This window comes from Mycteria americana, chromosome 13 (assembly GCF_035582795.1).
Source record: "Mycteria americana isolate JAX WOST 10 ecotype Jacksonville Zoo and Gardens chromosome 13, USCA_MyAme_1.0, whole genome shotgun sequence".
Classification (NCBI taxonomy): Eukaryota; Metazoa; Chordata; class Aves; order Ciconiiformes; family Ciconiidae; genus Mycteria; species Mycteria americana.
The window spans coordinates 10,819,896-10,831,328 of NC_134377.1; the positions used below are offsets into that span (position 1 = coordinate 10,819,896).

Below are 11,433 nucleotides of genomic sequence, written 5' to 3' on the forward strand. Positions count from 1 at the left end.
TTGCTAATTGCTAGAGGCTGGGAAGGCAGACCAGGGGCCATTGCTTATGCCTGTGCAGTCGACCACTGCCAGAGCCTGTGCTGCTGCACCACAGCCCTTTTCCTGGTCATTGTCACTATACTGGCACACTTCAACAGCAACCACTGGGGACTCTGTTTCACATTGCATTTAACTCTTAAATAGTTAAAAACAACTAAAAAAACCCCACCCCACACCTTAAATCACTCTCTTAGCAAACATTTCTGCTCTTAGTTATACTGTATAATGCATAATATGTCCCAAAAACCCTTCATTTTTCAAAATTGTTCCAGTTGTGACTGTGGGTTTCAGTCTGTTGTTTTGTAAGATTGAGTTCTGCCAAATCAAAGCCTTCACGGAGCCCCGCTGTCTGTTTTAACTCCAGCTGGCTTATTAGAATAAAATAAAGAAATGTATTTGATCTTTTTTTGAAAGTGTTTGCTCACTCTCTCTCCCCCTCTGGAACACAAAAATAAATAAAATAAAACCCTGCACTGTGGTAGTTGTATCCTTCTCCCCCTGCCCTGGGATAATGGAATTACTTAAGTTGAAACTATTTTTCAAACATCTGGATGTTTTTTTCTTTAAGGTTCTGCACTAATTACATTCTGTTCTGCCACTTAACATACTACATCAGAAATATCTATGGGATTTCTTGACTTTTAAAGAAAAATACATTTTTAATCATTTGAGACTTTTTACTTCAGTTGGGTAGGCAACTTGCAGACTTGTCTTGCAAAAACAAAACATGCTGCAACTTTGACAATGATGCAAGGAGTAAACATGGATTGCCTTGCTCTGCACTATTTCCGCAGTTCCACTGTACAGTAGGTAATTTCACAGTATTTAAAAAGAAAATTGAAGTAGCTTTGGATCAAAAATTAGGTGTTACTGTGCAAAGAAAAACAAGAAACAATGTGATTCAGTGCAATCGTTACAGAGTGTCCTTGGCTTGGCCTTGAGGGTCTCTGTACTATTACAATTTACAGTTTTGGGCTTTTTTAAATCTTAAAAATTGAACTAATTGCAAGGAAATTAATAGCACTGATAAGGCTAGTTTGTGAACTACGGTCATGACGTGTAAAAGGTACACTACAAGTGAATAAAGGAACCCACACAAAGCGCTGATTCAACAGCTTGCTTACTTTTTCCCTTGGACCAGCAGAGTGTTTGTTAGTAACTCTAGAGGCAAAACTTATTTCGAAAAGAGTTTATGCAAGACACTTGCTAAACTCTAATTTATCAACAACACTGCTGCATATTTTTTTGCATACTGTAGCCTGCACCACCACCAAGCTAGAGCCACATGGACACTCAAACTAGACAACGTCTCTGCCTGGAACTATTCAACAACAACAACAAAAAAAAATAAAAGCCATCTTGACGTTGATTGATTCTCTGGAGGAGCAATTACTACTTAACAGGCTTCCTGAGCAGCTTGATTATGTTCTGCTTCTGTCTAAGGCCTTGCTGACCATGCGGGTAATAATTTGATAACAAGAGAGCCTAATTAAATTAAGGGGCCATTTTCTACATCATAATATCTTTGTAGGTAAGAGATTTGATTTGCAGTACATACTCTTCCTTCTCTCTACTGTCTGCATTTGTCTGGTTTACAAGCAAAAAAAGAAACCATTACCCAACCTCCACCCCAAAAGACTTTCACTTTTCACGTAACTTTATCGGAAAGCAGTTTTGCTAAAAATAAATATACAGCTTACCTCCCTCCTCCTCCCCTTGCTGCAAAAGAGTTGTAGCACTCGCTCTCTAAACAGTAGGGATGCCTTCTTGGGTGTGCAAGGGTGAAGCTAGAGCAGTGAACTAGTGACAGTGCAGGATTAGGCTATCTTCAGCGCTGCTCTCTTTTGACAAGAGAGCCTGACTCAGCCCGCACAGTTCCATCCTGTAATGTGCTGGTGATCTGGGATGATCCCCAGCTGTATGTGAGCATCCTCCTCCCTGAGTGGCCCACAGAAGCACAGGGCTCTCAGAGAATGGAGCAAGAGGCACAACAGCCTTCCAGATAACTGCAGAATAAAAAGTGTGAGACGACACAACGCTTTGTTAGAGAAAAAAACCCCACATTTAAACAAATGCAGGTTTTGACCTGGTAACACTAAGCCATGGTGCTTAAACTCACAAACTACTGTTGACAAAAGCACTCTGGGGAAGGGGAGCTAGCTGGCATGCTCTGTGCTGCACAGAGCACAAAGGCGCTATGTCATATAATAACTGGTCCTGACCACACCTAGTGCATTAGTCCTCGTGTGGGCTGCAAACACAACCTCATCATTCCTGGCTCCGGGACGAGTGGATCAGAAGGGGATCAAACTACAGCACAAACCATTTAGAAGCCAGAAATTCAAGGGACGGCTGCAGAACAAAACTAGAGAGAAATAGGAACCTCACGAAGTAGAGCCCATCATCTACCTCGGTAAGCAGTTTATTTCTTTATCAACATCTTTTTAGATAATCAGAAATCATGTAAAGCCTATAAATAGAAAACTTCAATGCTTTAAACAACTAGGAAACCATGGCTGGTTTTAGAATGCAATAGCTGCTATAATGTATACATGTGCCTGAGCTTAGAATGAAATGACTGAACTCTTTAATAAAACCAAAAGAGTTAGTTTATTTAAATCAAAATGTGAACTCTTTATCACAAGAGGTCTTTAAAAAATATTCTAAGTGGCAGGATAGGAATTCAGTTTACTTTGGCTGGCTTTAAGCTGTTTAGAAGAGAAATGATCCTTTTGGGTTAGCTTTATCTTAAATCTGGTTTTAAATTCCCTTTACGTGCTTGACCTAGAGTGTGGATATTTTTGATCAGGCACAGTTATGATCAAAATTAAAAGGAACATGTAAATGGTAGAGTTTTTTAGATGGGTCTTCACAGCTTTAAGTCTAAGGAGCCAATAACTTTTGTGAAAGAGTTCAGATTTTATATTAAACTAGCAAATGAGCAATCACTTCTAAAGTCATGTGTAAGTATGACTTTAAAATACAGCTAAAAGATGAACTCTAAAGCATCTTATCCCGTGTTTTCCATTTAAAGGTTATTTTTAATGTGAGATATAAATATTTGTCTCTGCGAACTTGTATTTAAGCCCCAGTTTTCGTCATTCTTCAACAAAAGGCTCAGTTTGTGCCAGTATCTCCATTAGATGCAATTATATCATTAAATATTAATGGTGGCTTCCTTGGAGGAATTGACCACTTTGATCAGAACACACTGTTGGTAATGCACCATCAGCGACCACTCCGAACGTGACGCTTCCTGGATGCACAGCCATGGACACAGGGGGAAAGATACCAGGAGCCAGCTGGACTCTGTAAGGGCCTCTGGCCCTTACTGACACGGCAGCGTGCACTGCCTGTGTGTCTATATGTTAATTTGCTTAGTTACCAGTCCTGATTTGGAGACTTTGATCAGATCCCGAACTCTTTTTCAACACTGCGCAGCTCAGCAACTGAATACAGTACAAGACTCTGAACAAGCACACACAAGTCCAACCTGATGCTAACAACCTTCTTAGAAGGACGGGTGGCCGTTAACCCTCCTGAACACAGCCATTTCTCCCCACAGCAGAGCTACCCCGTCGGCTCTGCAGTCTCCTGCTCAGAAAGACTCATCCTGTCCCTTTGCTTACAGACCGAGGAGGAGCACGGCAGCAGCCAGCCCCAGAGACCCTACCTGCCGCAGTGCCGGGGAGAACCATGCCGGACTCCTTCGCCGTCCACTTCCTCAAGGTGCTGAAGGAGCTGCTGGCCTTCGTGCTGTTCAGTTACACCGTGCTGGTCGGGGCGCTGCTGCTCGCCGGCTGGACGACGTACTTCTTGGTGCTTAAATGAGAGCTCCTCTTCTGCTCCTGCAGCCGCAGGCTGCCAGAGGCAACAGGCTCCACCGTGCAGCTCGTCCTGCGGGTCTGCTCGGCACACAGGATGGCGGTCCCTTCCTCCTGCGCCAACTCTGCAAGCGTTTTGTTTCGTTACTGCCTAATCACAGTCTTATTTTCTCATGTAAAAAGAATAAAGATTGAAAAAAAAAAAGTATCTACGTGCATGCACTTTACTGATCTTTGTGGCTCTTGCAGCTTCTTGGTGTCTCCTAGACATTTGCCCCTGTTCCCCAAAATATTTAAAAGCCTCACAGTAGTTTTCTCCAGAGATTCCCACCCCATGCCCCGCCTCAAGAGCACAGCAATCTGCTGAGCAGAGCGGAGGGACGCAACACAATTCAAACATGACCAGCATCTCAAGTAAACAAGTCCTGCCTTGTCTAACCCTGCCTCATTAAGGGTGTGAAGGCAGAGATACAGAAATTACTTGTAATTTTTTTTAGAAGTCCTGGGAAAAGACATTTCAAATCAGCACAAGGTTTCCCTCTTCCTACAGTTTTATGAGGTACACTTAATGGGGTGGGGGCACCAACACACTATATTATCTACAGGCCTATTATTTGGCGCTCTCAAGTGCACAATGCTTTTCAACAAAAGCTTAAAACATGGAGTTAGCTGAAAGATGTGCCTGCAATACAGCACTGCCTTGCTAAAACTAAACCGCGCTGAGTAAACTGCATCTCACAGAGAATAGATAGGAATTTCTTGTACACACAAAAATAATAGATTTAATTGATCAAGGCCTTTCATGTAGAACTATACAGGAAGCTTTTGCTGGAGAAACTGGGGATTATCACTAGCCTAAAGCCAAGCAGCATCATACAGTCTTGAAATACAAAGATGAATTAAACTGGGGGGGTGGGGAGAAGAACCTGTGAAGTCAGTCAGTGGGATCTCAGCCAACACTTCTGCTGATGACCTGACACACAGCTGAGGGCTGTTCTCTGCTGAGCCGGGCTGGCTTGTCAGGTGTCTCCGAGCAGAGTAACACAAAGGAACTGACCCAGCGTGGCCTGAGCTGAGAGCTCCTAACACCATTTCGGCTTCAAAGGGCTTCAAAGGGCTTCCAAGGCCCGTGATGGCGTGTCCCGAGACAAGTGCCGTTACCTGAAGGGCAGAGCAGCCGCTGGGGCAGCTCGGGGCGGCGGGAGCAGCTGACCCCGCAGGCGGAGGGGACGGCCGCCACCTCAACTCCAGCTGCCCTCACAGCGCCGCGCGCGCCGCTCCCGCCTTCAACCAACGGCCACGCGCGCGACCCGCCGCCCGCCCCACGTGCCCGCCCTCTGCGCATGCGCCACGCCAGAAAACCGGCCCCGCCCGCTCCGCGACTCCCTCCCGGGAAGTGCTGACGTCACTTCCTGCGCACCGGCCAGTCCCAAGATGGCTGCGGGCAGCCGGTGGCTCCGGAGCTGCTGCTCCCTCCTCAGGTACCGCGGCCGCCCCGGGTCCCGAGGGCGCGACGGGGCGGGGGCGTTTCAGCGGAGCCGCGGCCGGCCGCGATAACGCCCAGGCGGCTGTTTACCGGCCTGGAGCGGGCCGGGCGCGGCCGGCAGGGCTGAAGTCAGCCTCCCGGCTCGGTTCCCTGCCGCTGACCGCCCTTGGTGACTCTGTACCCGCTTTGTTTGCCCGATATAATCAAGCCAGCGGCGGCCTGTGCCACAGAAGTGGCCGTAACGCGCCTCATCTGTCTCCAGACGTCACAGCGCAGCTGGAACGGCACAAGCAGTAGCAACAGTGGTGCCCATACAGCGCTTGCCACTGGTGGTCTGTAGTTTAAGAGTACACAGCATAAAAGAAGGAAAACTGACTAGTTATTTTCAGAAAATTGCTGTACAACAAAAGAATTCTAATGACTGAGTGCTGCTGTTTTCCTGCTCGAGTATTTCAGTGATAGGCCCTGACCCCGCGGACACTTACACAATATTGGATGTAAATAAAACTGACTACAGGAGGCCCTAAGTGTCACTGGATTGCAGCAAACGATTACCAGTCATATTGCTCACCTGCATGTACCATATACCACTTTTAAGCATGCTTTTTAATTTTTTTTTTCAGTATTATTGAATATTAGCAGTGTGTTGGTACCAGATAAGATACATTTCCTCTCTCAAAGGATTAATAATGGACTAGTTACTGTGCTTGTCTTCTTTTCTTGCACTTATAATTAAGTAATGTAACAGAATTTAAAACAAACTTACTCATTCACTATTACGCAGCTGCATTACAGAAGCTTGGTAGAGACTAGGTCACCTAGAACAGCTTCTAGGTGTTCTTTTCCTCTTTGATACCTATTTCCCACCACACGCTGGTTATTTCTTGCGCTTAACTTTCTTGCATTTCCAGACAGAGCTTCCCTGTTCTGGCCAATATCAGGAGACGCTGCCTCTCAGGCGTGAATGGACGATGGCACCAAACAGTGGGCGTGGGGCTGGGAGTGGCCTTGTGTGCGGTCCCAATCGTGGAGGTAACATATCAGGAGTGAGATACATGCAGCACCTGCTCGTTAGAAACAGTTTAATATTCAAAACCACTTGCTTAGCATTTTACAAACTAGTACTTGCCCTCAGAATTGTAATCTCTCTTGGGGATCACAGGTGTTTAAGCCATGTAGTTGTTAAGGAAGAGAAATGAGAAAGACAGTGTCTACCTTCGATAACACCTTGCAAGAAGAGTTGCCTTGTTTTACAATGGCAAAACAGCAGTGAGAATTAGGCTGTCCAACCTTGTAATTAACAGTGGTGCTTTTCCTTACCGTTATTTGTTACTAATAACATCCATATGAAAGTCAGTGTAAAGATCATGCAAATGTCTTGTCTTTCAGAAACAGAACTCCATTTCTCTCAGTAACGATGCCTTGATTAAAAGAGCGGTTTCCTTGGTAACAGACAGTACTTCTACACTCCTCTCTCAAACAACATATGCATTGATTGAAGCATTGACAGAGTATACAAAGGTAAGCTGAGAGATTACACACTTTGCTAGCAAGTCAATACTGGAAATACTAAATTATTTGGCACTAACTACACCTGTTAAACCATACTTAAAAGGGACTTTGTTTGAGGTGTGGGGGTTTGAAGATATCAGGTCCCTAGGAAACAGCACGGTAGGGCTCACTGTTCTACCACACCAAACGTGGAAGTTATTTTTAGCTTTGTTAGACTGTTGCTTTGAGCTTGAACTTAAGCTGAAATGACCCATGTCTCAGAACTGGGGCTAAAGAAACTCGTAACAGTTATTGGATACCTGTATACTGAGTAAGTAGGACAGGCCACCCTGCATTCTTAGGTATTTTATTTACCTTCCATGCCCATTTCTAAGGCCACGAACTTGAATTTCATTAGAAGAGTGGGGTGAGCCATATTTAAGTCTGAAACAACAAGATACAGTTTTAATTTTATAAATAAGTGCCAATTTGAATAAAGTATTTGCATTCCAGTTTACTTCTGTATTAGTAAAGCAAGTATATAAAGAGATGCTATCCACAGCACTACTGTAGGCAGACAGCAAATGCTGTCAGTGCCTCCAAAATTGCAGAGAACTTGAAAACAAAGCACCTTTGGAACCATTCGGCAATTTTGCTAGTTAACACCAGTTAACACTGAGACAACATCAGAGATGTACAGATTATCACCTCATTGTGTGAAATTATTCCTTTGCAGGCAGTTTATACACTGGTGTCTCTCTACAAGCAATACGCAAATCTTCTTGGGAAGATGAATTCAGAAGAGGTGGATGCAGTCTGGCAGGTGGTAATAGGAGCCAGAGTTGATGTAAGCAATTCCCTCCCTTCAGTCAGCCATCTACCTCTTAAAACGCTGCTCAGAAAGTTCTCATCTCTCTTGCTTACCTTTTCAGAAAGGCACTGTTTGGAAGAGCATTCAGATACTGTTACATCTAGTTAAGTAATACTTTGTTTTACTCCTAGATGACAACGAAACAGCAGGAATACCTAAGGCTGGAATCCAGCTGGATGACAGCATTACGTCTTTCAGAGATGGCAGCAGAAGCTGCGTATCAATCAGGTAAGCACAAGCAGAAATACTGAGAATTTCTTTCCCCTAGCATTTAGGCAACATTTATTGAATGAGAATGGAGTTGAGAGAGACACAGCATATACATTCAGTTAACATACCAATTTATAACTAGTGCCTGGTTTTTAGAGATGCTGAGAACTTGTATTCTTTTATTGGCTACAGGTCTAGTAGAAGTGTTCTGAGAACTAGGCCTGGAAACTTCACATGTGGTTTAGATCAAGACCAACAATGCCAAAAAATGTTTGAGGGAAGCATTTAGTCATTTTTAAATGCAGTGTTCAAACACAGTTCTGGGAGCCACAGAAATAAGGCTACCTAGGGGGTCCAGCAGGTCTTTCTAGCTGGATTCACTTTTATTAAAGGGTGAGAATATTTGCCTTTCACTCAGGGAAGATATTAATTTTGGTCTTTTCTCCCTGTATACACACTTTACAAAAAGTGTAGAGACTTGATAGCTCTGAGATTGAGTTATGGGCTGACTTACGGTAAATTGGCAAAGTTATTGGAGTGGAGAAGGGGAGGAAAGCAATGAACATACAGGGACACCCTAACTCTGTAAGTGCTTGAAAAAGACACAGAATCTGTAGGAGCACAGGAGGAGAAGGGATTCCAAGTTCAACAGTGCCACAGACATTCCCACTGCTGGTAGGTGCCAGGACAGGACAAGGACTGAAAGTTCCTGGCACACGATGACTGGGCTGGGCTTAGTTCTCCAACCCACTAGCACAAGCTGATAGCTCTGATCAGATGCTGGCTATAACCCACTTGGGTGGGAAGAATTCAAGGGGGCAAAAAAAATCTCAAAGTAGGCATATTGTTGTTTAAGGTAAATGAACAGTAAATGTATTTAGCATTAATATAGCCCAAGCGCCATCTTAGAAAAGCAGATGATAATTATAGACAGTCCCTTCTTTAATGGAAGGTTTGCCAAGTGCTCCTCTAACCCAATATATTTAAATTATTACTTTTCAGGTGCAGACCACGCCTCAGTGACAGCCCGCAGCCACATTCAGCTAGTGAAATCGCAGGTGCAAGAAGTACGACAGCTGTCCCAGAAAGCAGAGACCAAGTTAGCTGAAGCTCAAACAGAAGAGCTCATAAAAGCTCAAGGAGAGGAATCGTCATTGCCACAGGGTATTTTAGGAAGTACAGAGGCGGGTGAGGACCCTTACCTTCGGGAGGACTGAAAAGAACTTAATTGTTACCGTAGAATATGTGAGAGTCAATCGCAAATTGAAGGGTCCCACATTTTTAAGTGTGGGATAGTGGGAAACTGCTGAAATAAGCCTGTGATTCCATTTTTTCCCCAAACAGGATTGCGTTACAAATCAAGTCAATTCCAAGTATCTGAAAGGCCTTGATCTTGTTTGTAATACTTATGGATTCAATTATTTAAATGTTTAACTATGCAAATGTGAAAATTGCTATCAAGGATAGCTTGTTATTAATTGTCTCTCTGCTGGGAGGGTCCTACTGCTCATTTGATATGTTTGTGAGAGCTCTCTTAACTTAGAAGCTAACTAGGTATCAGCCAAATAAGTGTATTTAAAAGTCATTATTTTTAACCTGTGAAGTAAATGATGTCTGTTAGGAGATACCTTTATTAAAATGTGCAAAAGCATCTTGTTGCAAGTGTGCCTGTTTGGATAAGAGATTAAGCACTGTTTTCTATTTTAACTTAAAAGTTTGTAACAGAGCTGAGTGACAGCTGCATCAAATTACACTTAATTGCAATCAGGGGAAACATTTGCTGTGGAGCTGAAAACTTTCTATGGAGTTACCCAGGCTCTTCTTAGTGAAGTTTTGCAGTTCAGTACAGCAACTTCTTTCACCCAAGAGTCACCGCTTGTAACACACCTGCCTTCCCCAGGAAGCAAAGGGAGACTTGATTTTCAAGATACTGTGGTTATAAACAAAGTCGTTGTGGCAGCTGCTGCATACTTCATTACAAAGCAGTGAGCAAAAGCGAGTTTTACGTATTTGAATGCTTTCCAGCACAAGTTTCAGGAAAATAATCTTAATTCTCTCTTTTTGCAAGCTTAATGTTTCACTGCAGGCTTCAAAACCACAGGTGTCTTTCACTGTGATCATTTTCTGACTTGACTGCTTAATGTGAAATTTGCAATATTAACTGTATAGACAATGTAAACTTAAGCTGAGATTGCTTTGTAGAATAGCATCCACTAGAACTTTATCACTGCTGATTTGAGTCTGTTAATCCCTATTCGTAAGGTTTTGTAAGAAAACACAGATTAGTTCTAGGTTTTTCACCACAAATTAGCATCTGATGCACTACAAGTGTGTCGAGGTTGCTGTTACTAAGTTGAGTTGTGCTTGACTGGGAATTTTTTCAGCTGTAGCATAAGCCTTTCTATCTGTGTCTCATTTTGCCTGCCTCTTGAGCAAATGCAATCTCAGCTGCACAGCACTGTACATTTATAGATTAAATAGTAAAGAAAGTAACAAACTACCTTTCCTTGCTCCTGCTCCTCGCTGGGTGCTGCTGTATCCAAGGAGGATGGAACAGTCTGGAATTAAAGCTCACAGGAAGATGCCAGTGTCTGCTGTGCCAGTAGCCAGGAGGGCCCAAACACAGCTTTGGGCTGGAGCATTAGAAAAAACCCCACTATCATGAGAGGATTCTTTGCAGCAGTGGCACAACCACACCCTCAAGAGCCAAATGCAACTTCAGGTCAGCCTCTAACCACAACTGCTCCAGTTTATTACATGCTGCTGTTTAAGAACTTCTGCCAAGCCGCTGACCTAAATGCACGTACAGGTTGTGTTCCTTTCAGGATGCCACAATAACTCTACTCAGATGCTTGCATGGCAGAGATACATATGGCTTAAGACAGATGAGCACTGCTACAGGAGTCTGCAAAGCAACTCATTCTTCCCCTTTCATACGACTCCCAGCCCCCTTGTTGTCCCACTTCTTGTTTCACTGTATGCCCTGCTCTTACTTCCCAAGACACAGGCTGTACCCACACACATCTAACCTCCAGATGTGACAGGAACCAACTGGTCAATTCAGTGAAGTCAAAAGGGGAACGAGGAACATGAGTGGCTCTGCATCACCTCCAAAACAGGGTGGAAAAGGGCCCCACACCTTTATTAGGAAGTGAGAATTGCCTATCGGGGGTTAGCCCATACACCTAAGCCCACAACAGACATGACATCATGCTCTACATTATGTTACTGAGTTCGCATTTGGAATCATCTAGTGGATCAGAAAAATGCTGCCACAGCAGTTCACAGGATACCATGGTACCCGCTCTGTCCAGTCTCTTCTCTAGAACAAGCAGCGGTGCCCAGAGAACAGAGCCCAGAAACTAGGTTTTGCTGCTGATACTCAGCCTTGTTTACAAAGCCAACATATCTGAAACGACGTGTAGACAATTTCTTTTCTTCAATTACAGCCAATACAGCGAATTAATCCCTTTTGGGGCTGCAGTGAGAAGACGCAGTAGCAGCTCATACAA

At 43.9% G+C, this 11,433-nt stretch overlaps 2 protein-coding genes across 3 annotated transcripts; both read left to right on the top strand.

Moving 5' to 3' along the window:
* The first annotated feature begins 3,506 nt into the window (after window positions 1–3,506).
* On the top strand, window positions 3,507–3,989 carry LOC142416456 (uncharacterized). Its single transcript, XM_075516028.1, has one exon. It carries the CDS (start codon window positions 3,736–3,738, stop codon window positions 3,868–3,870), a length of 135 nt encoding a protein of 44 aa, XP_075372143.1. The 5' UTR covers window positions 3,507–3,735; the 3' UTR covers window positions 3,871–3,989.
* Window positions 3,990–5,267: 1,278 nt separating this feature from the next.
* Window positions 5,268–9,572, top strand: DIABLO (diablo IAP-binding mitochondrial protein). 2 transcript variants are annotated; one of them, XM_075516299.1, is made up of 6 exons: window positions 5,268–5,344; window positions 6,261–6,381; window positions 6,739–6,870; window positions 7,577–7,687; window positions 7,843–7,939; window positions 8,924–9,572. In XM_075516299.1, the coding sequence occupies exons 1-6, from the start codon at window positions 5,298–5,300 to the stop codon at window positions 9,136–9,138; spliced, it is 723 nt and encodes a 240-aa protein (XP_075372414.1). In that variant the 5' UTR covers window positions 5,268–5,297; the 3' UTR covers window positions 9,139–9,572. The 2 variants fall into 2 exon arrangements, with proteins under 2 accessions (XP_075372414.1, XP_075372415.1); XM_075516300.1 differs by lacking the exon at window positions 7,577–7,687.
* Window positions 9,573–11,433: the final 1,861 nt, after the last annotated feature.

Coding starts and splice junctions, on each gene's coding strand:
- LOC142416456 (XM_075516028.1), top strand. CDS start 3,736: ATGCCGGACTCCTTCGCCGTCCACTTCCTCAAGGTGCTGAAGGAGCTG.
- DIABLO (XM_075516299.1), top strand. CDS start 5,298: ATGGCTGCGGGCAGCCGGTGGCTCCGGAGCTGCTGCTCCCTCCTCAG. Junction 6,382..6,738: donor GTGCGGTCCCAATCGTGGAG/GTAACATATCAG, acceptor CTTGTCTTTCAG/AAACAGAACTCCATTTCTCT. Junction 7,688..7,842: donor TAATAGGAGCCAGAGTTGAT/GTAAGCAATTCC, acceptor TTTTACTCCTAG/ATGACAACGAAACAGCAGGA.